This window comes from Carassius gibelio, chromosome A2, assembly GCF_023724105.1.
Source record: "Carassius gibelio isolate Cgi1373 ecotype wild population from Czech Republic chromosome A2, carGib1.2-hapl.c, whole genome shotgun sequence".
Taxonomy (NCBI): domain Eukaryota; kingdom Metazoa; phylum Chordata; class Actinopteri; order Cypriniformes; family Cyprinidae; genus Carassius; species Carassius gibelio.
In genome coordinates, this window is record NC_068372.1 from 14733898 (window position 1) to 14761326 (window position 27429).

Genomic DNA, 27429 nt, shown 5'->3' on the forward strand with positions numbered 1-27429 from the left:
TAAATGAACCTTTGTCTGCCATATCTTGCCACACGGTTAAAAGGCCTATAGCCTACTGCCTTTTTCATATAAACATTTTCAAAATAACTTTTTGTTGTTGTGATAATATAGCTACAAACGGTTTTTGAGGTGTTTATTAAATACATTAAGAAACCAAGCAGTTTAAAGTCAAAACAGTGCTGTATAAAATGGCCATAGCTGCTGTTGACAGATGTTGACAGAGCTGAGAGGATAAAGCGGGCGGCGCTGCAGTTTGAGGAAGTCTGAGATGCTCGAGTCACAGTTTACTCGCGCTCGTCATTACCGTTATCTGACAGTCAAAATAGCCGCTGCGCTTCAAAACCGAATCGGACAAACGGGAAAAAGCCTCCGCTCGAGACCGCCGCGACAAACCACTCTGCACTATGGGAGCATCCTCATCCAGTCTGTTGGACGAGAGTAAAATAAGCTACATACGAGGTAAACTGGCTTTCATTTGGTACTATAAAATCTGTGGACCTACGATTGCATCTTATGTCTAATGCTGAGACCAATAAGTTGAGTAACGTTAGCTTGAATGACTTTCTGTCATAAGATAGGCTACTCTTCTTTTTTCCATTTCCCCAAATTTCTTGCATTATTTTTTTTATGTCAAATTCAGCGTCTAACCACTAAATTGTTATGTCATAATATCAGTTATAGCAGGCAACTGAATTCCAAGAATAACCTTACCTAATAATAACTTTACGAAACACATCAAACATGGGTTTGAGAACTACTGTAGTGCAGGAAATGTCATCCGTTTAGGTTATACAGTTGAGGCAGAGTGCACCTCCCAAACCACACGCCCACCCCACCTTTAACCCACTTATGAGCTGATCGTCATGCAGTAGCTGTTTAATATTTCCATTTCCACATTACTAGTCACTACTCTGCATTTAAATAAATCAATGTGGCAGGTGTGACCTAATGGTTAGAGAGTCAGACTTTTTACTCAAAAGTCAGGGGTTCGAGTCTCTGTATTGGCAGGCATTGTTTGGGGGGTTAGGGGGGTGCCCACTGCTCCGGCGGTGTGTATGTTGACTACTCACTGCTGTGTGTGTGCTCTTGAATAAGTTAAATGCAGAGCTCATATTCAGAGCATGGGACACCATACTTGGATCCACATCATGTCACACACATCACGTCAAATAATGAACCATGCTCATTTTGTGAACCTTGTTGTAATGATACAGGTTGTAATTAAAACAATAGTTTCCAAAAAAGGAAATTTCCTGAAAGTTTATGTGGGCCATCCACGATGTAGATGAGATTGTTTCTTTAACAGAAAGAATTGGAGAAATTTAGCATTACATCACTTGTTTACCAGCTCCTCTGCAGTGAATGGGTGCCGTCAGAATAACAGCTGATATAACCATTTCTACAAATGTTCAACATCTTGTGAGGAGAAAAGCTGCATTGCTTGTAATGAACAAATTCAACGTTAATGTCATTAATGTTTTTAACATCAAACTGGTTACAATACAACTCCTCTAACCATTATATTGCATTCTCAAGTGAAAAAGTCGCCTTGTCTGAAAAACAGTTGTCTTGGATCATGCACGAAATAAACACAGATCAAGCATGTACAAGTGAAAACAGTACTAAACATATATGTTGGTGGATTGACTTTTTCACTGGAAGAAATATGGGCTTGTATTTTGGCCAGAAGCAACGGTTTCCTGTTAAAAGGCCTAGATGATTGATTTATTTCTTCATGGACTGGGGTCGTGTGCATTACTTGTGGATTATTGTGATGTTTTTCTCAACTGTTTCAACTCTCATTCTGACGGCACCCATTCACTGCAGAATTATGTGTACTATTGGTGAGCAAGTGATGTAATGTTAAATTTCTTCATATCTTTTCTGATGAAGAAAATAAACTAATCCACATCTTGGTTAGCCTGAAGGTGTTTAAATTTGAGCAAATTTTCATTTTTGGCTAAACTATTCCATATCTAAGAAATATCATATAAACAACATTTGTATTGTTTCTAAATATCAGCATATTCTTTTTATTTTGCCCTAGGTGCAAATTTAGTAACTTAGGGCCTCCTTTATGTATAAGTGTCACTAACTACTATATGACATACAATGCACTTATTGTGTACATGTCTATAAATATTTTTACATTGTACTTAAAAATACCTGCATGTAATTACAGCTCTGTAATCACATCTATAATTACACTGCTGACCCTACCTTAACTCAATATTAAACCTAACCATACCATAGATCCTGTCCCTAACCTGACCTGTATCCCACCCGAAAAGGATTTCGCAATATACTGTAGCATGAACACAATAAACACTTTGTACCTGACAATTATGTGTGACCCTGAACCACAAAACCTTAAATCGCTGGGCTATATTTTTAGCAATAGCCAAAAAAAAAAATGGGTCAATGTATGGGTCAAATGTATGGGTCAAAATGATAGATTTTTCTTTTATGCCAAGAATCATCAGTATATTAAGTAAAGATCATGTTCAATGAAGATATTTTGTACATTTCCTACCGTAAATATATAAAAACGTGATTTTTGATGAGTAATATGCTTTGCTAAGAATTCATTTGGACAATATTAAAGGCGATTTTCGATTTTTTCTGCACACTCAGATTCCAGATTTTCAAATAATTGTATCTTGGCCATATATTGTCCAATCCTCATAAACCATACATCAATTATTTAGCTTTCAGATGATGTATGAATCTCAGTTTTGAAAAACTGACACTTAAGACTGGTTTTGTGGTCCAGGGTCACATGTAAGTATCGTAGGTAAAGACAGTTAATATAAAGTGGGTCCTTCTAATGTGTCTGACATGGAGACTGTAATGTAAGTATTACCACAATTTCCATTTCATATTTATATTCAAGTACAGTACAGACCAAAAGTTTGGAAACATTACTATTTTTAAAGTTTCTTCTGCTCATCAAGCCTGCATTTATTTGATCAAAAATACAGAAAAAACAGTAATATTGTGAAATACAACTTAAAATAATAGTTTTCTATTTGAATATACTTAAAAAAAAAAAAAAATTATTCCTGTGATGCAAAGCTGAATTTTCAGCATCATTACTCCAGCCTTCAGTGTCACATGTAACATCCAGTCTATCACATGATCATTTAGAAATCATTCTAATATTCTGATTTATTATGAGTGTTGGAAACAGTTCTGCTGTCTAATATATTTGATGAATAAAAGGTTACAAAGAACTGCATTTATTCAAAATAATAAAAAAATTATAATAATATTCTAATAATATATTTTCTTTGCTATCACTTTTTATCAATTTAACACATCCTTGCTGAATAAAAGTATTGATTTTATTTTAAAAAAAGAAAGAAAAAAAATTACTGACCCCAAATTACTGACCTGTAGTGTATATTATTACAAAATATTTATATTTTAAAAACATAGCTTTTTTTTTTCTTTTTTTTTTTTATTCATCAAAGTATCCTAAAAAAGTATCACATGTTCTGAAAAAATATTAAGAAGCAGAACTGTTTCCAACTTTGATAATGAATCGTCATATTAGAATGATTTCTAAAGGATCGTGTGATAATGATCCTAAAAATTCAGCTCTGCATCACAGAAATAAATGATAATTTAAAGTATAATAAATGTAAAAACAATTATTCTAAATTGTAATAATATATCACAATATTATATTTTTTTTCTGTATTTTTGTTCAAATAAATGCAGGCTTGATGAGCAGAAGAAACTTCTTTCAAAAACATTTAAAATAGTAATGTTTCCAAACTTTTGGTCTGTACTGTATGCATTCCACTGCTTTTTTGCCACACTTTTACAATCACTGATATACTACCTTTGTGAATGCACTGAAGTGTGTATGTGATTTCACTGGAATGTCACACATTCTGAGCGCATATACTGCAGAGAATGGCTTTCCTTCCCCTGATGGGGAGCACAGCTGTTCCTGCATAATGTGGATTGTTTTGCTCTTTTTTCATCTGGCCAGCAATGAATAGAAAGTATTGGACCAGAGTGGAAACTCATTCCAACATTCACTTCTCTTTATTGTTCAGTCTTTTCAGCTGAATATTTACTCCCAAGTTTTTTTTTTTTTTTGCTGACTTAAAGCATTATGAATGCTGGATAAAAAGGTTGGCTTGCTAAATTCTGTTAAAGTAGTTTGCATTGGAGCTTTGGTTTATAAGTTTAAAAGTGCATTTCAATTGAACAAACTGCACATAGTTGTTCTAGGAATTATAATGTCCCCAGTTGCAGTGATATTAAGGATGCCTAATACAGGTGGACAGATACAAATATTCTATTATGATCAAAGGAGAATGATAGACTAATTATAAAAGCTGACATTGTGACATCACATTCATGTGGTTCAGCTAGTAAATTATTAGCAGAATAAGACTCTGGGTTATAAACTGAAACAGAAAGGGCTTCAGTCTTGGAGTGAATACCTCCCTTGTGCGCCAAAAACTCAAGTTATTTGCCACGTCCTCTTGGCTTTTTTTTGGGGGGGGGGGGGGGGGGTGGTTGCATGAATTTATTCAGTGCTGTCCAATGTATACACATGCAAGTTAAATGAGGAGTCCAGGATCACTCCAGGGTTTGTGCGGTGTTAGAATGCTGTATGTTTGATAATATTAATTTTTTGTCTCATAACAGTTCATGACATGGCATTAACCAGTCATCATTTCGACGAACACTTGAAGACATCAAGGGGTGTGGGCTGACGTAACAGAAACAGAATTTGTCCTTAATTATGATGCTCTATTCACCACTCCCTCCTCCACTCAACTCCTAAATGATGTCATGGATTTTAGCACAAATTGAAAGTTTATTTATGCCAACACATAAAACAATAAAAAGCAAAAATCTGGAGATATAAACAGAATTTTGAGAAAAAAATGGTCAGAATTTACAGATGTAAACATTGTAAAAATTTACTTGTAAGATATCTTTATAAGTTTTTTAATACATATATTTATGTATAGTTATTTTTGCAGGTGCGTAATCATCAAATCAGTGCATCATTTTATTTGACCAGCTAACTTTACATTTAGAATGGCATCCTACTAACCTTTAAAATTCCATTCCATAATAAAGTTAATTTATTAGTCACATATATCAGGGATTTAGCACAGTACCACTTTGTTAAAACTTGAACGTTTGTGAACTGTGACTTGTGTTCACCAGATTAATAGATGACGTATTGCTGATGAAATGCAGTTGGAATCCAGTTCGTGTTGCTGTTTAGTCATCACATGAACTGATATTCAGATTATTTTCATAGACTTTTTTTTTTTGAAGCTGACTAGGTCATAAAAAGATTATCAGTCCACATTCATTGACGGCACTACTACAAGCATGATGGACTCAGCTCAGTTTTAAGTCGCCGTCTGTGCCCACTGAGGTATATGACACCTTGCTGAGGTGTCTTATTCAACTTGAGCAAATTCTTGTGAAAGGAATCAGATGACTCAATCATTCTCTGTTCCTTGTCCCCTTGCTGTTATATTGACAGCAGGTATTAGAAGATAATTGTGCAAATCGGCAATCTGGATCCACTTTCCTGATGAAGCTGTTTGGGTGCTTGGAAGAAACATGCCGTCCTGCCTTCAAACTGAGCTTCACATCATATGTTTCTTCATTTAAAGCTCTCAGTGGGGCTCTAGGGTGAATGGTCATGGTTGTTCACGGTGTCCTTTACTCACCATTCGGGAGGAAGATGTGTAGGGCAGAGGCAGACGTGTTTATTTTTCACCTTTCCTTTTCATATGCTGAAGGTTAACATTTTCCCCGGCATTTGTCCTTTGATTACAAATGTGTCCAAACACCTTGAAGATATGCAGCTTACCTTATCCTTGTCTCTATTAGGACCCATTCCTATCACACAATGCAGAACGCTCCTCATAAATGAGCTACAGAACCTGCCAAGATTTGTTTAATTAAAAAAAGAACAATAATTATATAAATAATAATAAAGATTAAGATTCCACCAGTAAACACCAGATTTGCTTCACTTTTTTTTTGTGCGAGAAAAGTCAATGGTGCGTTCTTGTCAAAATTGAAATGTGGTTTCTGATGGCTTTCAAGTGGGTTGCTAGGATGGTTTTGAGTAATTCCTAGGCTATTTCTAGGTAATTTCCAGGATGTGTTTTAAAGGTATTCTGTGTGTTTGCTGTGGTGTTGTTTGGTGGATGTTATAGGTTACTTGAAGTGTTTTTTTAATGCATTGCTTTGCTCTTTCTAGGGGGTTTTGGATGATTGAGAAGTGGCTTTTAGGGTGCTCCGGGTGTTTGCCAGGGCATTTCTAGATGATTGCTAGGGTGTTCTGTTGTTGTGCTGTTACTATGGGGTTCAGGTTATTGCTAGGGTGTTCTGTTGTTGTGCTGTTACTATGGGGTTTCAGGTTATTGCTAGGGTGTTCTGTTGTTGTGCTGTTACTATGGGGTTTCAGGTTATTGCTAGGGTGTTCTGTTGTTGTGCTGTTACTATGGGGTTTCAGGTGATTGCTAGGGTGTTCTGTTGTTGTGCTGTTACTATGGGGTTCAGGTTATTGCTAGGGTGTTCTGTTGTTGTGCTGTTACTATGGGGTTTCAGGTGATTGCTAGGGTGTTCTGTTGTTGTGCTGTTACTATGGGGTTTCAGGTTATTGCTAGGGTGTTCTGTTGTTGTGCTGTTACTATGGGGTTTCAGGTTATTGCTAGGGTGTGCTGTTGTTGTGCTGTTACTATGGGGTTTCAGGTGATTGCTAGGGTGTGCTGTTGTTGTGCTGTTACTATGGGGTTTCAGGTGATTGCTAGGGTGTTCTGTTGTTGTGCTGTAACTATGGGGTTTCAGGTGATTGCTAGGGTGTTCTGTTGTTGTGCTGTTACTATGGGGTTTCAGGTGATTGCTAGGGTGTTCTGTTGTTGTGCTGTTACTATGGGGTTTCAGGTGATTGCTAGGGTGTGCTGTTGTTGTGCTGTTACTATGGGGTTTCAGGTGATTGCTAGGGTGTGCTGTTGTTGTGCTGTTACTATGGGGTTTCAGGTGATTGCTAGGGTGTTCTGTTGTTGTGCTGTTACTATGGGGTTTCAGGTTATTGCTAGGGTGTGCTGTTGTTGTGCTGTTACTATGGGGTTTCAGGTGATTGCTAGGGTGTTCTGTTGTTGTGCTGTTACTATGGGGTTTCAGGTTATTGCTAGGGTGTGCTGTTGTTGTGCTGTTACTATGGGGTTTCAGGTGATTGCTAGGGTGTGCTGTTGTTGTGCTGTTACTATGGGGTTTCAGGTTATTGCTAGGGTGTGCTGTTGTTGTGCTGTTACTATGGGGTTTCAGGTGATTGCTAGGGTGTGCTGTTGTTGTGCTGTTACTATGGGGTTTCAGGTTATTGCTAGGGTGTTCTGTTGTTGTGCTGTAACTATGGGGTTTCAGGTGATTGCTAGGGTGTGCTGTTGTTGTGCTGTTACTATGGGGTTTCAGGTGATTGCTAGGGTGTGCTGTTGTTGTGCTGTTACTATGGGGTTTCAGGTGATTGCTAGGGTGTTCTGTTGTTGTGCTGTAACTATGGGGTTTCAGGTGATTGCTAGGGTGTTCTGTTGTTGTGCTGTTACTATGGGGTTTCTGGTGATTGCTAGGGTGTGCTGTTGTTGTGCAGTTTCTATGGGGTTCAGGTTATTGCTAGGGTGTTCTGTTGTTGTGCTGTAACTATGGGGTTTCAGGTGATTGCTAAGGGGGTTCTGTTGTTGTGCTGTTACTATGGGGTTTCAGGTTATTGCTAGGGTGTTCTGTTGTTGTGCTGTTACTATGGGGTTTCAGGTGATTGCTAGGGTGTGCTGTTGTTGTGTTGTTACTATGGGGTTTCAGGTTATTGCTAGGGTGTTCTGTTGTTGTGCTGTTACTATGGGGTTTCAGGTGATTGCTAGGGTGTTCTGTTGTTGTGCTGTAACTATGGGGTTTCAGGTGATTGCTAGGGTGTGCTGTTGTTGTGCTGTTACTATGGGGTTTCAGGTGATTGCTAGGGTGTTCTGGTGTTGTGCTGTTACTATGGGGTTTCAGGTGATTGCTAGGGTGTTCTGTTGTTGTGCTGTTACTATGGGGTTTCAGGTGATTGCTAGGGTGTTCTGTTGTTGTGCTGTTACTATGGGGTTTCAGGTGATTGCTAGGGTGTTCTGTTGTTGTGCTGTAACTATGGGGTTTCAGGTGATTGCTAGGGTGTTCTGTTGTTGTGCTGTTACTATGGGGTTTCAGGTTATTGCTAGGGTGTTCTGTTGTTGTGCTGTTACTATGGGGTTTTAGGTTATTGCTAGGGTGTTCTGTTGTTGTGCTGTTACTGTGGGGTTTCAGGTTATTGCTAGGGTGTTCTGTTGTTGTGCTGTTACTATGGGCTTTCAGGTGATTGCTAGGGTGTTCTGTTGTTGTGCTGTTACTATGGGGTTTCAGGTGATTGCTGGGATGTTCTATATGTTTTTTTACTGTGTTCTCAGCTAAGGCTTTACACAGTGATTTCTAGGGTGTGTGAGTTCTTTTTTAAAGGAGTTTACTTGGGTGTTGATATGTGGATGGTAAGGTGTTCTATGCGGATGCTAGGGTGTTTAAGGTAGTCTGTATAATGTTTGATTGTGTGGTGTTAAAAGTGATTGCTCTGGTTGTTCTAGGTGTTTGCTAGGGTGTTACTAGGGCATTGCTAGGGTGAGGTAGGCATTTGTTAGGGTGTTCTGGGTGTTTGCTAGGATGATTCTTGGCTGGTCGGTAAACTGTTCTAGGTTCCATATGTTTTTTAGACTGTGGTTTAGTGGTTATTTATTGGTCCTTCTTATTGATAGTTACTGATAAGTCAAAAGAGCCCACCCAAGTCTTTATGAAATTTTGGCTCAGATCCTTCCTTCAGTGTATATCTCAAAGAGTGTTATCATCCACCAGGTGAAAATCATAAATTGTGCATACAGTGCGGAACAAGAGGTTTAAGAAGTTTTGAGAAACATGTTTTTGGGTGTGTTTATGCTGTTGGGAAGAGTATCAGTCAGTGAATCATTTTAAAGTTGGGAGGAACAAGAGCTTCATTCTGGGACCTCATCCCAAACCTCCAGAGGAGAACAGCTCAACACTGAAAGACAGTTTAAAGGGAAAGTTCACCCAAAAATGAAAATTCTAGCATGAATTACTCACCGTCATGTCGTTGCAAACCCGTAAGACCTTTGTTCATCTTCGGAACACAAATTAAGATCATTTTTTTCTAAGATATTTCTTTCTGACCACACATTTGTGTGTGCGCGTATACTGTCTGTTTTCTTTTTTAATTTTATGGAGCTACGAGAATATTTTTTGTACACAAAAACAAATATAAAGCATGCATGTACATCCCTCTGCTTATAAACAAGGTGCAGCACATCGGGTTTCTAAGTCAGAACGCAGCATGCGTTGAACATGCATTGAATCCTGACACAGAAGATAGATTGAATAAAGTTGTTATTTTTGTCGTTGTTAGATCTGTTACTAAATCTGGTTTTGTATCGCAGATTTTCGCTGTGGCCTCAGACTTATATATATATTACTTGAGTTATCAGCTTGTCACATTACAGTTTGGATTCACAACTTTTAATGGTTGAAACATCCTCCCTCACAAACCCACACTGACAGAATAATATAGCTCCTACAAGAACGTCTCACATTTGCCGAACCACATGCTATTTTTTAGTTTGGACTGGAGGGATAACAGAGAGAGAGAAAGAGAGCATTCCTATCTGAAATGTTAGTTATGGAGCTGCCTGTCTCCCTCGTTGGGCGTTTCAGGCTACAGAGCTCTTCAGCAAGCCAAGAGGTGATGGGAAAAGCAGGCTCTTCTCTGCTAGCTGTCCAAACCACTGGACTTATAAGTCAACATCAAAAAGAATTAGACAAGTGGTGTTGCCTGTAAAACATTGTAAAGTGCTGTAAAACAAGACAATAAAGCATAATTAGCTGGCTGTCTACAAGTAGCTTGCATTTTTAAAACTAAAAGTTCCAAAGGGGGTTTTGAAAGCAGTGCCAAAGAACCGTTTTGGGTTCCTTAAAGAACTTTTCAGTGATCAGTTCTTAAAATAACAAATGTTTTTTCATTATAATGTAAAGAAAATTATTATAAACTAAAGAACCTTTCCAAGAAAAAAGTTTTCTGTAATGTTAAAGATTTTTCATGGAACCATTAATGCCAGTAAAGATCATTTCTTTTGAAGAGTAATGCGCTAGAAATATATCCTACATCTTTTACATAGGATTATATTTTCAGCTTTCAGAGATACTGGTACTGAAAAATGTTGTAGTTACATGGCACAGAGAAAGCAGCAGTTCAATGCAAACACTCAGTTTACTTATAAATTCTGCATCTTACTGTCATTTTTATAAATGTCATGTTTTGGCAGCATCTCAGGGTGTAGGACATTTTGAAATATGCTGATAGAGAAAACCCTTTTTCCAGTCCCATTGTGAGGACTATTTATACAGGGAATGCAAAGCACTATTCTTTCCATTTTCAGTTTCAGAGGGTAGATTAAATCTTTGGCCTCAGCTGAGGTGTAAAGTTTATACTGAACCTTTCATTTGGTTTCACAGCTGCCTCGGATGTTAGCAGCACAGTTATCAGGAAATGACCTCACTTCACATATAACACATAAAATATAGATGCTTGATTCTTTTTCTCACTAAGCTTTGGGTTGCATGATTGAGTGTTTGATATGTTTTTTTTTAGAAACATTGTTTTTGTTGACCTTTTGTTGATTGATTTCACATCTATCTTTCGCTCAGCTCTTTCCTGCATCAAGGGAACATGCATACAGTATGTAGGGCTAAGGATAAGGGACATATAAAACAACAAAACTAAAGTCCCAGACACCATCCTCTGTCAGGATACCAATGATCAGGGGAGAAACTGGAGTCGGGGGCTATTTAAAAACTAGTTTGTGTGTGGGGAGATGAAGGAAGTTTAAGACCAAAGTTAAAGTACAGATGTGCAATAGTCTGTAAAACAGTTTGTATTTATGAATTGCACAGGGAGACACAGATCTGCTGAACTCATAATTGGACATAATACATTTAATATGTTGTTCACCAGTTATATGTTGTTTGTCTATGTTCACATTGATATAGTTTGGTGTCTGTAAATTGATGAAAAGTGAAATTAAAGGGATAGTTCACCCAAAAAAGAAAATTCTGTCATTAATTACACCCTCATGTCGTTCCAAACCTGCAAGTCCTTTGTTCATCTTCATCTTCAAAACATAAATTAAGATCTTTTTATGAAATCCAAGAGCTTTTTGACCCTGCGTAGGCAGCAACAGAACTGAAATGTTTTATGGCCCCAGAAAGGTTAAAAGGACATTGTTAAAATAGTCCATATGACATCAGTGGTTCAACCAAAATGTTATGAAGCTGAAGGAAGGTCTTACAGGTTATGACAGAGTTTACATTTTTGGGCGAACTATCCCTTTAAGACATTTGGAATGTTCAAAAGATTTCCATTTCAATTAATTGAACTTTCTATTCATATAAATAAGTAAACAAGTAAATAAAAATGGGGGAAAAAAATCCTGAAAAGAATAAATGTTTATTAAGCATCAAATCAACACATTAGAAACGATTTCGGAAGGATCATGTGATACTGAAGACTGAAGTAATGAAGATTCAGCTTTGCCATAAATAACATTTTAAAATGTATTACAATTTTAATAATATTAAAGCAAAGTTTTTATTTTATTTTTGGTCAAATATAAATGAAACCTTGGTGAGCAAGAGACTTTTAAAAACATAAAAAAGCATACTGACCCCTAACGTTACTTTCCATTTTGAGTTTCAGATGGTAATTTAAATCATTGTCACTTCATGTTAAATGGGTCATGTGATGCGATTTCATGTTTTCCTTTGTCTTTGGAGTGATAAAAGCTGTTTGTGCATACAGAAGATCTGTAAAGTCACAAAGATTTAAAGTCTCAAACGCAAAGAGATATTCTTTATAAAAGTGAATGCACAGCCACGCCTTCATAAAACAGCTCGTATGAACACGCCCCCACATGTCCATATCACGATGTGGGAGGATTTGTATGACACCGCCCAAATGTTCACACAAAGAAAGGAGGCATAACTTATATCCTTGCTGTAGTATTGTTGCCATTGGCAGCATGTCGTGGAGACTGTGTGTTTCATTGCGAAAGCCAAACTACATTGTTTGATCTTCCAAAAGAGGACACAACTAGAAATTAGTGGTAAAACTTTATTTACAACATCGTTCCAGAACAGTTCAACCCAAATATTCGAGTGTATGCACCGTATTTTACAGGGGCCTGTTTCCTGAACCTGGTAAAGGGCGTAACTTTTCTGTCACATGCTTGTGGTATTCAGCCAATCACAATGCACTGGATAGCTGGCCAATCAGGGCAGGCCACGCTTTTCAGAAAGGTGAGCTTTGTAAGAATCAACGTGTTTCAGAACCGCGGGGCATAGAGAAGCAACATTAATGTACAGTATGTGGAAAATAATGTGTTTTTGAAATGTTTACACATTGCATTACTCCAAATACACAAAATAATGTTTTTTTAGCAACGTCATATGACCCCTTTAAACCTTCCGCTTTATTTCACAGCTGCCTCGAAAGTTAGCAGCCCTTGGGTTCACAGGAAGTGACCACTTCACAAATAACACATACTATTTAATAATATTACACAATATTACTGTTTTATCATATTTTTGATCAAATTAATGTAGCCTTGGTGAGCATAAGTGACTTTTTGTTAAAATATTGTCATTACATACAGTATATATAGTATATAACCATATATATACTACTGTTCAAAAGTAGTATATGTAGTGTGTGTATATAACTATAATAAATGATTCAGCTTTTTCTCTCTGGTTTCTTGATTTATCTTCATCAATATATCCTAGAATTACATCGGACCTGTAATAGGCACCAATTATATTTAACTATCCCAATTACCAAGAAAGGCCCACTGCCATACAGAGATACCACTATCACTGGTAGCTGTTTGAAATCTCAGTCCAGATGAAAGGATGCTGAGGTCAAACATAAAGACTGTGTATTCATTTTTCCATAAAAAGCTTCCTGGGATGTGTATTAGATATGTCCTCATTGTAATACCCTTTTGAGCTCTTGTACTGTTCCTCTTCATGGTTTAAGCCTGTAGCCAGTGGTCATTCTTAAAACCTTCAAAATTCAGTGGATTTGGACAGTGTGGTACAATATCAAAATGCTAAGCGCATTACTATAAGTACTGACTGACAGTGCTAGTTTGTGAACATGGTAAGAGTTGTGCTCTTATCACAAGTGTGAGTTAGTGTGGTGTTTGTGTCCTCACAGGAAACCACTTTTCATGTCTATGCCCTCCTCAGAGCAGCTGTCTCTTCTCTAACTCACTTAATACAATTCAGCTCAAGTCAATCCAATTTTATTCGCACAGCATCTTTAAAAACAACTTTATCCCTGAAAGTCCCTGAAATCTAATACTCTAATAACAATGAAAACTCCTTTAAACGAGGGGGTGGGGGTTACAAGGAGGAAAGAAATCTGCCTCAAATAAGCAAACTGTCAGAATTTCTGTTTTAAAATAACTGGTTTTAATTTTCATTTTTTTCAAGAAGTTACAATATGTTTTCTAAAGATGGCAATTTCTCAGCATTTGAAATGTGACACACTGCGATCCAGCAAGAAGTAAGCAACAGTAATAGTGTTAGTAGAGTAGATTATTTTGCAGTAATAAATGTAAGCTTGTTTGTGTTTTGATGTAGCTTGCCTATTGCTTATTTTGAGATGTAAACAATATATTGTGTTAATTCAGTTTTTTAAAGATGATGGGAAAAGTATTCTTTTTTTTTTTTGCTTGTCCTTACTAGTCGTTTTTGTATTTCTACTTTATATGCTAGTGGGTGATAAGAATCGATTATTGTGTTTGTATAATTTCATATTCTCATAAACTTTGCTCCCTTTTAACACAGGAATTGTCACTCCAAGAAAGACAGTGTGTATCTTCTTTTAATTTAATTTAATTTAATTTAATTTAATTTAATTTAATTTAATTTAATTTAATTTAATTTAATTTTATGAGATGAGAGATTTATGTGAGGAACAGGGAGACTTTAATCTGTCAGTCAGTTATGAATAAATCGTTCAGTCCAATTTTTGAACCGGATCAAATGGTTCAAATGAACAGGGAAGATTATCCGTGACTAATGATTTCTGTTACTTTCTCACTCAACTCCACAATGATGAAAAGATGCCAACAAGTTTTAGCAGATGAGATCAGCGATGGTTACATGTTTACATTGGCAAAATATCATTCAGGTAAATGTTCAACATTAAAAATGAATTTTCCTCAGGCTCTCACTGAATCTAGACTCCACCACATCCCTTTTTGTAATCTCAAATCAATTGTATGATATGAGTCATTATGGTGACCATAGCTGGACCACAGGTCAGTTGTATTCTGTCTTTTTCTAAATTGTCTTAGACAGTGTTTTGCATTGCAGTGGTAATGGTTAATATAGCATGTCTAATGTGCCCTGTAAATTACATATTATGTAGCCGCTGCCAGTGGATTCATCCAGACATTCAAAATTTCGGACTATTTAATCCTTGGCAGAAAAATTTTTTTCCAAGGAAAGTCAAAGAATATTTCCCTCTAAAAACTTGGAAATTGGGATCCAAGCCCAAGAGCTGTTGCAAATAAAGTTTTGAATTTAGGCTGCTCAGTGGAATAATGCTGATCTATGCCAGGTCATTTTGGCAGTTCAGTCAAGTGGTAAAGATGGCTCAGTCTTTAGGAATGAGTCACAGACTTTCTCCTCCCTCGATAAAATGCATGATCTCACTGAATTAATTTGACACCCTTCAAGACTGTAGATATTGTTATATGTATTATTGTACAGTAAAAACTTTTATTGTACTTTGCTCATGTCATCCATTCCTAGTCATGCATGCTTCGACAAGCTGTAGCTGAATTTGGCACAATATATACTACACTTAATATTCATAAAAATATGGCTTAATCTTGATCTCGATGGGTCTAGTCTTGATCTGGTTCCTGAATTGTTAAGTCTTGTCTTGATCTGGGTCTTGAAGGGTCTAGTCTTGGTCTGGATCTCGATGGGTCTAGTCTTGGTCTGGATCTGGTTCCTGAATTGTTAAGTCTTGTCTGGATCTGGGTCTTGAAGGGTCTAGTCTTGATCTGGATCTCGATGGGTCTAGTCTTTGTCTGGATCTGGTTCCTCAATTGTCAAGTGTTGTCTGGATTTGGGTTTTGAAGGGTCTAGTCTTGATCTGGATCTTGATTGGTCTAGTCTTGGTCTGGATGTGGTTCCTGAATTGTCAAGTCTGGTCTTGATCTTGATCTCGATGGGTCTAGTCTTAATCTGGATCTGGTTCCTGAATTGTCAAGTCTTGTCCGGATCTGGGCTTGAAGGGTCTAGTCTTGGTCTGAATCTTGGTCTCGAGGGGAATCATTGTTCTTGGTTTTGGAAAGTCTGGTCTTGACAACACCTCTGTACTAAATTTAAATATTTGTAACTAAACATTTTTCATGAGGAAATTACAGTTTATTATATTTAAAAAACATATGGTAACACTTTATTTTGAGGCATCCTTGTTATACATGGTCTATGTACTTATAATTATAATAACAAATAATTATGCATAATTACATGTAAGAAACCCTAAGCCAAACCCTAACCATATAGTAAGTACATGTAGCTGATTAATATTACTCAGCACTTAAATGTATAATTACACTATAACAAGGACACCTTAAAAGAAAGTGTAAAAATTTTCCTTAAGTGTAATATCAAATAACACACTACAGCTCAAATATAGTTCTTAATTTGTGCTATAGTATGTTAGTCAATCCATACAAATAAGTGTTTAGGTACATCACGAGTGCGCATTCAATGCAGATAAGCATATTTCTTTTTCACAAGGATAATCTGATCTTTCATGCGTGTGCAGGCCGGACAGAGGCTGAGCTGAAGAACTTTAGTCCTCATTACAGACGGCAAAGCTGTGTCGCCTTCTTTTGCCACCTGAAGGATGAGGTGGAGCAGCACAGAGCAGGACAGGCCCAGCTCCTCAAACAGAAGGTGAAAGCATAAATATCTGACTCTGATTTTTGTGCACTCTCACTTACATGATTTACTCTCACTGACACTAGTACTGTATGTTTCACTTCTAGGAGCCTCTGCAGGCCTCGGAGGTCCTGTACACGGACAACGTGCTTTACTTTGATGACAACAGAAAGTGGAGAGAGAGATTTGTTGTGGTCCGTGCCGACTACAGCTTGGAGCTACATGATAACCAGGAGGTTTTAAGTTATCTTCGATCATTTACACATAAAAGGCACTTTTTCTGACAGAGCATTCTCATGATGCTGTAATATTTCATGCATCTAGTCATATACAAAGGGAACCCCTGCCCGCCACAAACTCCTGCCAACAGGGGGCACTGTGTTGACCTCAGAGGAGAAATACACTGCCGTCGTAGACAAGGCCTTTCCTGATCCTAATGGTGAGTGTTTGTCTGGTTCTCCATCCTGATCTCTCTCTCTCTTCTCGTTGGAATGAGTGTTTGTGTGTCGTTCAGGTTCTAAGGAAGAGCCCACCGTTCCTGTGGTGGCAGTTCCCGCTCCATTTCCTGTGTACCTGAGTCTACCTTACAGACGAGACTCGTACTTCTGTTTCCAGCAGGAGGAGAAGCGTGCCTGCTTCGTCTCGATCCTGAACGACTGCATTCGGCATCAGAACCAAGGTACCAGATCAGCACTGCCTCGGTCTCAGAGTGCACTTTTTGACTTGGCATTTGTAGACTATGATCAAATTTGTGAATTATACCCCAAGGGGAAAGATTCCTACAGAATTTCTGTTTGCTCAATTTGAAAGTACTTCTTGAATCTGTTCTGACTAATTCTTCGTACAGCCACCCAAAAGCAACACGCTATATTACAGTAGTGAGGCTGATCAGAGGATACCTCAAGCTGCATCTGGCAACCTCTGCTCTTGCATCAGTTTACTACTGTTTTTCTGTGGTGGTCATGGTGATACGCTAATAATATCCAGAATCGCAATGCTCTCTTCCTGTGTACTCGCTGCTTAGCGGTTACACTGCCTCTGCAGAGCACTATGTGTGCAATAATCTTCTACTTCGTCACACAACTGCAAAAGACTCCACTTTCACATCTTCATGGTTCATGAAGTTGGTGAGAGGAGAGATAACCACTACATAAAGCAAAATCAAACTGATGTAAAGACCATTTTTACATTAAACATAACTGTACTCTGCTTTCATCTGCTATTGTAAATCAGATTATAAAAGATTTAGAAATAAGTCTAACAACTGAAGGTAGGCCTATCATTCCTGTTTGGCATGAGATACACACCAAAGTTTACTTGGTAACACTTTATTGTAAGGACCAATTATTCTGCTTATTAGCATTCATATTACTAGAATATTGGCTGCTTATTAGTACTTATGAATCACCTATTAATGACATAGTGAATATGTGTTCTCTATTCTAAAGTGTTACCGTTTACTTCGGGTTAAGGGTCAAATCATAAACCCTTATTGGGAGAAATAATCAATAATAAATTGACATCAGTAATATCAATACAGTAAATCTTGGTCAAATTAATTAGCATAAGTATAGGCCAGATAGACTTTAGTATAGACTTTTCTGTATACTTGTCTTTATTTGTTAAAGTAGAATGAAAGTTTAATCTCTTATTAATTGTAGTTTAAATTAATTATACTAATAGTTGAATTAGTGTCTTTAATGTCTTTAAAGAATTAAGGTCTTTTTTTGAAAGGGTATTCTTTTGAAGTTAGTTTATTTTATCTACAAACAAGATAAAAGTAGCTATTTAGGATGACACTATCTTAAAATATGTCAATAATATATATATATATATATATATATATATATATATATATATATAAATCTAAAACTGTTTATTTATTAAGAAATAAGTTTAACTTAATTATTAACTTAATTATAGTTATGATTATGGAATGGATAGATGTCCACTAAATCAGCTTAACATCGAAAAAATTAAGAAAGAGCAGCCTTCAAATATTTAGTTTTAATTGTATTATTTCATAATTATTTAGTTTTTTAATAGGTAAGATACTATCACACTACTGAAAATGTATTGCATTAGTTGCAATATTTATTTAGTTAATCCTCAACACTGAATGCTAGATTGTTTATTTCCTCCTTATTTAGCAGTACAAGTCATTTAGGGTGATGGGTTTTCCCAGTTTTCACTCATTTACATATTACGCAAAAGCCTTTCATCTTATTTGGCATTTCCAAATCATTTCTGTTTTGGTCTTTTTCTTTCTTCTGGAACCAGAAAAGAGAAGTTGCTCGCGTGATTCTATATTACACAATCGATTCATCTGACAGAGCTATTCTCTTCTCTCTGTTATGTCTCTGCAGATTATCTGAAGAGCATGGAATGTGAGGTGCAGGCTTTCCTAAAGGCCATTCACTTTTACAGGCAGGAGAAGGGTCACTATGAATCATGGGATATGCTGGTGGGCACTGACTGTCAGGTGGGCCTCCTGGTCTCCATATTACTCACAAGCATGTTTTGAATGCGTTTCCAGAAAGGCAGAGTCTTGTTTTGAATGAATCAGATGAGTCATGATGAAGTGTAACTGAGTAATGCCGTGTGATTAACGCAGGCATCAGACAGTGGTCAGCAGGCCGCTGGAGTCGGGACAGAGCTGCCGGTCAGGGATTCAGGAGTGTCATGCTGATAACATCCTCAGTGGACAGTTTTGTAACCAACATTTAAATATGTTAGATAAATTATAAATAGGCAGAATTATTTAAATGATCATTTAATATTTGAAAATTGACATTTAATAACTTGTTTAATAAGGTGATACTACAGAAGGACATGATCATCAGAAAAATAAATAAAACAAATGTTATTGTTATAGGAAAAATGTCCCCTAAGAAACTTAGTACTCGCACACAAACCTTTACTTTGCTCATTACCTTTCTCATTGTTGTTGATTTGAAGCAAAAATAAAGGAACTAATAAGTCACATAAAGTTTTTAATGAAGCAATTGAAGCACTTACACGACTTATAAAATTTTAAATAGGGTAATTATAACCTAATACTTTTTTCCGAAGTAAAAAAAAAGTGACGCGACATACAGCCAAGTATGGCGACCCATAATCAGAATTCATGCTCTGCATTTAACCCAATCACAGTGCACACACACACACACAGCAGTGAACACACACACACACACACACACACACACACACACAGCAGTGTGCAGTCATTTATGCTGCAGCACCCAGGGAGCAGTTGGGGGTTCAATGCCTTGCTCAAGGACACCTCAGTCGTGGTATTGCCAGCCCGAGACTCGAACCCACAAGCCTAGAGTTAGGAGTCAAACTCTAACCACTAGGCCACAACTTCCCTAACCTTCTTAACACTGCCTTTAAATTAGCACGCACTTTTGTGTTCCCCTATAGAAACTTTGCATTGACTCGCAGAACTCTTGCATAACTGCCCTAGTGAGCACCACAAAATATTGATGTGTTGTTCCTTACAAAAATTCAGTCCAAAGCTCCTGTTGTTATAAATCTTGAGATCACATACAGGATGTCCTGTAGCTAGCTACTTAAGGAAACACATCTGCCTCTATTCAACTTTTGTTAGGTCTAATTTTGAATACTAATTCGGCGGACAAGGTGTTGTTGTTTAAGGAAACTAAAAACAGGCACAAAAAAACTATTTTACAATTAGTCACTATCACAAAACAAACCCTGACAAGGTGATGTAATGTTCATCTTCTTAACAAATCAATAAATAACTTATTGTTACATAAATTATGATATTTTATCACGCCACTGTTCATCTTGATCATTATTAGTAAGAAGAAATGTTTCTTTAGCACAAAAAAAATTAAAATAAAATAAAAAATTCAGCGTAAGAGACTTCGTTCAGACACATTGCAAAATCTTACTGACCTCAAACTTTTGAATGGTATTGTATAATACAAAAATAGTATATATACAGTATATTATTATATCATAGAAAAACAGTTTGGTCAGTTTAAAAGCAGTCAATTTACAAATATGGCATAATAATGGACTCAACTGCCACATCTGTGTGTGGTGGTTCTGTCTGTTGAAGACTGCTTTATTGCTATGACATCACAACAACTCTTTTGCTGTTCCTCCATGAGTCGGTGCCGTGTGGGTGTTTTGTGTCTCGACTCAGTCTGGTATCATCTTGAGTAGTGACTCCCTCTGCCTCTCTGCAGGTGCTGGCTAACCTAGTGATGGAGGAGCTGCTGCCATCACTGCAGACCGAGCTGTTGCCCAAGCTGAAGGGAAAGAAGCCGGAGAGGAAGAGGGTGTGGTTTGTGGTCAGTGAGATCAGCCTCAGCTCCTCCTGTTTATTCTTAGAACTTTGACACGTTGTGTGTTAAATGTCACACTCAGGCAACATAACCATTCTGGGGCATTCTGTATAATAGTTTATAACATGAAAAATAATTCTCTTTCATGGCCTGTGCCAGTTGGAAGAGGCCACTGCTCTATAAAGGGACTATTAGGCAACAAGTAGACAAAGGCAGCTCTATGTTCATGATGAAGTGGGTTTATGATGGGCATATTTAAGGTGTGAAAGTTTTTTCTATTTTTTTCCTTGCGTGGTTAGACTGTGGAAGCGACGTATGAGCTTGTTCATGAGCAACTGCGAGAAGGTTTGGAGAGTCTGAAGAACGAGTGCAGAGAAGCCACCAAACAGCAGGAGGCACTCATTCGCTCAGACATGGACCAGATCATCAACTCGCAAACATTCCTGGAAACTAAACTGCAAGGTACGAGCAGACAGTCATAGAGCAGATTTATTTATTTAAAGAATCTTACCAACACCAAACTGACCGAAAATACGTCATGTTGAGGAAAAAAACATACATAAGTCGCACTGGACCATAAGTCACATTTATTTAGAACCAAGAACCAAGAGAAAACATGACCGTCTACAGCCGCGAGAGGGCGCTCTATGCAATCGTTATAAAGGTGTTTAAACAACAATACACTTCCACTTGTATGTATTTGACAATCGGAATATCAGATATTTCATTCCATAGCTAACACATTTGTGAATATGGGCCTAATCCTGACTTGAAGCACAACCTTAGACGGTGGTATGATTCGCTCTTTTGTTGTTCTGTTTTGTTTCAGGATCAAAAATACAACAAATGAAAGCGTTTATCTGTATTTCCCGCTGATGAGAACTATGCATATACATTCATAAATCAGTCAATTTTGTATTTTATTATGAGATGTTTTATTCTAATGTGATCAGTGACTCAAGCATTGATGGACCAAAGAGCACGTATTTCGACATTTGCAGTAAAAACTTGAAATATAAATTCTAAGACAATGCATTTATTACAAATAATATTGAAACGTTTGTTCAGACATTGGAAAAATATCAGTCCACATGCGTTTTATATTTAATATGAGGGAAACAGACATGCATGCATGCGTGACACAAAAAATATTTAACTTTTAGGTAGCAAAATATTTTTTAGTAATTCTGTCAATTACACTAAGGTTATTACATTGTCTGCTATATATTTGCTTCTTATATATTAAATACGGGCAATTGATTGATAAAACATTGATCAAAATTAAGATAAAATGTATTAAAAAACGAATATATTTTAAAAAGAGTTTCCATAAATAACTTCTGTAGGACCTGGCAATAAAATTAGAAAAAAGTGTGTCTAATGTGTTTGGCTTAACTGATTTGATTTCGGGTGCGGGTCGGGTGTCGGTTCTATTTTAAGCGGGTACAGGCGGGTGCGGATTTACAAAATCGGACCCGTGCAGCTCTCTGCTGCTCAGTGTCAGTCTACAGGAGCAGTGAGCAGCATACAGCGCCCTCTAGCGGCTGGAGATGGTCATGTTTTCTCTTGGTTCATGTCAAATTAATTTCGCACCTGACTTAAGTCACAGGACCAGCCAAACTAGGAAAAAAGTGCGACCTATAGTCTGGAAAATACGGTATAACCCCCCGGAATAATATCATTGCTTTATTATTTATCAGTTTTATTGAATAATATTCTCCTTTATATGCTACTTATTCTTTTTGATGTTATGAATAATATGTTTAAAACAAATCTAGAGAGTGGTAACTACACTACAATTTTGTGAAATGAGTAAAATCTTTGCTAAATTACTCAACTAATGAACTCGGACTTCTTTGACATGATAAAATCTTGTTTAATGGCCACCAGTGGCAGTGGAAGCGTATGGCCAAATTAAAAATAATTTAAATTTGATTACTCTATTGAAATATTCTTATGCATGTAAATGTAGTAAGTGAGACATACCAAATATATTTTCTGTGCTGTACTGCACCATTTTGACTCACTTTCTGTCCGTGTTAAGCTCTTGTATCAGAGCCAGCCGTGAAATACTGTTCAGAGAGCGTGGCTCCATACCTGACCTCGATCCTGGAGGAGCTGATGGGTCCGATCAGCGCAGGCTTCCAGGCCATGAGGCTGCTGTTGGAGGACGAGCTGACCCGAATCTGCAAGGATTTCCCTCAGGGGGGAGTCACGGATGAACTTCAGAGCGTAAGAGAGTGCAGGACATTTACAAATAATACAACACTCTGCCACATGGGCTTCAGATAAATATTTATCATGTAGCCAAGGCTACATTGCACAGCCCTTGAAGCAAATCAGGTAATTTTTTTCCCTTTGAGAGCAAAGTGAAGTGTTGAACAGAAGAGCTGACGTGATTAAATCATGTGGGAACTAGGATCATCTGAACTCAGACTGCCTTGAGTTCTCACGAGTCATGTCTGTCCGTTTGCAGGCTTTGCAGCAGCTGGGACGTGACCGGATGGAGGACTGTTACCAGCACGTGAACGTCCTGAAGGAACAGCTCCAGGAACTCCACAACCGCTTCAAGTTCTCCAACTCGACACGAGTAGTTCACGGCACCCAGAGTCAAATGCAGCAGGTGGGCGTCATCTGCAGCTTTTAGAGTGACTGGGCGTTGGTCGGCTTTTAGATGCTTTATGTAATGAAATAGTTCATCTGGCCTTCTGACTCAAGTGTAATTGCATTTTTCAGAACTTAGTAGTGGATATAAATTACTCCTGGAATCGTAAATGTCATATAGACTGCTCCACCAAAAATGAAGTCAATGGAGAGCATTGCCTCATCTGGTCATGAACTTTGGTTCCCTCTACAGGTCAAGGGAATATAAATGAACTGAGGCATGTCTGATGTTTCTTCCACTCTTTTTAGTTGATGGAGAATGCCGTGCACACATTTGAGCTCCTGCTTCAGTCTGCCTCAAAGGATAAACCTGACAAACCGGCCTCAGTCACGGAGAAAGCCAAGCTCCGTGTTCTCAAGGTTGGCTTTGCCCACATTTACAAAGCGTAGACATTAAGCAGTACACCATCTCAACATTAGAATCATTCGAATAAATGTGACAATCATTATGGAAACTTTTGCTTTTTTAGCAATTTGACTATGACAGCAGCACAATAAGGAAGAAGATTTTCCAGGAGGCCCTGGTTGACATCACTCTGCCAGCCATCAAGAGAAACCTGGCGCCTGCCTGCAGAACTGTAAGCACTATTCAGTCTTCTTTTGGAAACGTCAATTAGTAAACTTTGACTGCACTGTAAACACTATTATTAAACTCTTTCAGGCTACTTTAATATGGTATTCTGTCTGCGTTTGGGTTTCTGTCCTTGCTGACAGTAGTACGATGTGTTTGTGCCTGTTAATGCATTGTTTGTAATGCACAAATGTAGTGGAGAAAACTTGTGTGAAACTTTTTGCTCGTTTTGCAGGAGCTTCAGAGTTTCGAACAGTTCGTCTTTGCCGATTACACAAACTTTGTTCAAGTGGAGAATGTCTATGAGAACATACTGCTCAACCTTCTGAATAATGAAGTGAACAAAGGTACAATAAACCTCTTTAGCTGTGTGTTTTTGAGTGTTCGAGACACATAACTTATTCGTCTATGTTTTCGCTGCGCAGTGGTGAAGGAGGCAGCCAGTCTGAAGAAGAACAACCTGTTCGCTGACAGTACTGACCTGCAGTGTGTTAGTCAAAGCAGCCTGGCTGACAGCCGCACGCCGCCCCTCTCTGCCCCCTCCAGCCCACCACGAAGACCGGCCTCTGTGACGCTCTCTCTACAAGCAGAGCAGAAGACCACCTCTCGATTAGGGGGATCCGTCAGTGAAGACACCCATCAGACACACGATGCTTCAGTCATTCCCACAGTGACGATTACAGTGTCTTCTCCGGAATCCGTGGAACCTGCATCACCATTACATGCTTCTGAAACAACTCAACCAGATGTCCCACCAACATCACCCATTCCAGAGGTCTCAGAGACTGACGTTTCCTCAACCAAACCAGAAACCATCTCCTCTGCAGAAGACTCATCTGCTTCACAAACAGAGACACCTTCTTCGACAGCGAAGGATGAAGTTACAGAGGGATCGTCGGTTAGTACAGACCGAGCAGTCAATCTCAACTCAACAGCTGAAGAAACTCTCGTTCCTCTCGAAACTCTACATTTGGAAGCAGATGAAGAAAGTGAAGGCGCAAGTCCTCCTAAGGCTGAAGTCGAAGAGGAATGTGTCCATGTTGTCCAACCTGACGTTAACCTGACAGTCAACGCTGAAGTTCTCCCAGACGTATGTGTTGAAGACACTGCTATGGATAACAAGGCCTGTGAGGGAGCGCCTTCTAGTGATGAGGATAGGAATGAAACGCAAGATGGTCCTGCCCTGGATGCTTCTCCTCCTCTTGACTCAGTTCCCGAGGGTCCGGTAGGGGTCGCTGTTGCTTTAACATCAGAGCCGGGGAACCAGAGCAGCGCTGAGAGCACGGATTCACTGGAGGAGACGGCGGACAGTGTGCAGGCTATCAGAGATCTGATCATGGAGGTCATAGAGGTGGAGGACACAGTGAGACCTTGTGCTGAAAACAAGCCTTAAATCGTGGCTTTCTTAAATTTTGTGATGTTTCCATGTAATATTTCATATTTTTAGTTGCAGCATTTTATACACATTTACTGTTTTTAATAATAATCAAATTGTTGACATTGTTTTGAATTTTTACAAATATTTCGACTGGCATGAAAAACCAAATGCCAATGTAATGTCTTTTTGTAAAAAAAAAAAAAAAATCTATACACACACACACACACACACACACACATATATATATATATTGAGATGGCTGTTTGTACTTGCAGTTTTTGTTCTTCTTCAGTACTTAAATTTAATGGTGAAACAATATTTTTTTTTTAAATGTGAGAAATTAGATGACAAAAAATAGAAGCTCTACATTTCTAGATGGTTACACACATTTTGCTGGACTGACTAATTTATTAATGTATTGTACTGGTCTGTACAGACAACTTATTCTTCATGGTGAATAAAAGGAGATTGTGCTGATCACTAAACAATTATTTTGTACCATGCTGTAGAGACATAGTACATTTGTACATATGATTATAACAGTGAGTCTGTTAAATAAATGTACACAAAAAAGAGACAGTTCATCAGTGCATCATTTTAATTCTTAAAGCTCAGTTCACATTAATCTATCAAAGCCATTTCATCCAATGTATAAAAAATAAAAAGGTAATTGCAACTTTTTATCTCACAAGTCAGACTTTTTTCTGACTCGCAATTGTGAGTTATAAAGTCAGGATTGTAAGATATAAACTCGCAATTCTGAGAAAATATCAGCGCCCCTGTCGAAAAAAAAAAAAAAAAAAAAAAAAAAAAAAATATTGCAAATTTATATCATGCAATTCTGACTTTATAACTCACAATTGTGAGTTTACATCATGCTATTATGTGAAAGTCTTGTAAGATAAAAAGTTGCAATAACCTTTTTTATTCAGTGGTGGAAACGGGCTTCCATAATGATCTGTCAAACTCACAGGATCATTATAAAATATCATATTTTTATTTGGATTTTATAAAATTGTTCCAGAGGCAGCATTTAGCACCTTACTTAAAGTGATAGAAGAACCATTTTCACAGCAATGAACCCTGGACATTATTAGGTAGTTAATTCATAAATATATCTAAGAGGAACAATGTTTACTTACACATAGGCTATCTAACACACACAGCATACTTCATACTTTTGATATTCATGACAATTTAGTGCAAGATATTTTAAAGCGAGTGATCTAGCTACATTATCAAGAAGCTGTTAATGCAGTTTATGCTTTTATGCAGTCAACTCCGTTCAATGAGAACAGGATAAATTATTATTTAGTGAATATAACTGAGAACATAGTCATTCATGTTCAGTGAATATACTTTATATTATTAAAGAGCACTCCCAAAAACCTAAAAAAGGTTGGCAAAATAAATAAAGACTATTCTGAGAACTAAATCTAACTCTAGTCATTAGTAACTCAGTTTTCTTGGTGGAAGCATGAAGCAAATTAAATTGTACGCTTCTGAATATACATCTGAATATAAAATAGGGTAGCACTTTATTTTACAGTCCTGTTTCTCATGTACATACTATGTACTTATTATATTAATTACAATAACTATGTAATAACTATGTGCTACCCCTGAACCTACCCCTAAACCTAACCCTACCCCATGTAGTTACCTTGTATTACCAGAACTTTCTTAGATAAATACACTGTAAGTACACTATACGTACATGTTAGTACACGTACTTTAAAATAAAATGCAACCTAAAATAGCATTTTGCATTCATATTTGAATGTACATGAACTATTGATCTTTTCCTTAATGAATAATTAAAAGTTATTATAAAGCATCACCAAGCATTTTACTGGGGTCTCGCTATTAATCCTGCTTTTAAATCCAAGGGTGGGCTAACATTTTCTGGAAGAGATTGGCTGGTTTATAGCAATTGAGTTTTGTAGGAGAAGAAGTTGTCTTGTAGTGATTGGTAAGATGCTTTTATGCAGAAGCTCTATCTGTTGGAGCTGTAGCTGTGGAAGAAAGCTCAACAGGACGAAAGTCGTAGGCAGTGGCAGGACGTCCGTCGGCTCCATTAATGAGGAAACAGATGAGAATCAAGTGAGTATAAACTCTGTTACTGTTAACAGGTTTCCTCTAAGAGGCACTAGATGGCCTTCTTCCATACATATTATCAGGAGAGATGGGAGAAACATCATTCAGCTTTTGTATTGTCATGTGCTGCCAACTAGACATTAATTCATCAAGGCCTGCTTTCACAGACAGGGCTTAGTTTAAACTAGGACTAAACCATAGTTCAATTAGGACAAAATGAATGAACTAACAATATACAGTACTTGAACAAGAACAAGATGGAATCAACAAACAAAACAGAGACGGACTCAACAATAAAAACAGCCAGGGGCATA

General features: G+C 37.6%; 1 protein-coding gene and 1 pseudogene across 1 annotated transcript; one reads left to right on the forward strand and one right to left on the reverse strand.

Annotated features, from left to right (window-relative positions):
* Positions 1-260: 260 nt before the first annotated feature.
* Positions 261-25593, forward strand: LOC128027436 (protein Niban 1). The gene is made up of 14 exons (XM_052615063.1): positions 261-459; positions 15974-16104; positions 16197-16325; positions 16414-16528; positions 16604-16768; positions 18456-18571; positions 20307-20411; positions 20705-20867; positions 22450-22637; positions 22882-23028; positions 23319-23429; positions 23540-23647; positions 23876-23987; positions 24066-25593. Exons 1-14 carry the CDS (start codon positions 405-407, stop codon positions 25031-25033), a joined length of 2613 nt encoding a protein of 870 aa, XP_052471023.1. The 5' UTR covers positions 261-404; the 3' UTR covers positions 25034-25593.
* Positions 25594-27001: 1408 nt separating this feature from the next.
* LOC127939778 (kinesin-associated protein 3-like) overlaps positions 27002-27429 on the reverse strand; it is a 42173-nt pseudogene continuing 41745 nt past the window's right edge.

What these genes read in the sequence shown, in the direction of transcription:
- LOC128027436 (XM_052615063.1), top strand. Translation starts at nt 405, where the DNA reads ATGGGAGCATCCTCATCCAGTCTGTTGGACGAGAGTAAAATAAGCTAC. An exon ending in TAAAATAAGCTACATACGAG is followed by an intron (nt 460 to 15,973) that starts GTAAACTGGCTT and finishes ATGCGTGTGCAG; the next exon opens with GCCGGACAGAGGCTGAGCTG. An exon ending in TGGCGCCTGCCTGCAGAACT is followed by an intron (nt 23,648 to 23,875) that starts GTAAGCACTATT and finishes CTCGTTTTGCAG; the next exon opens with GAGCTTCAGAGTTTCGAACA.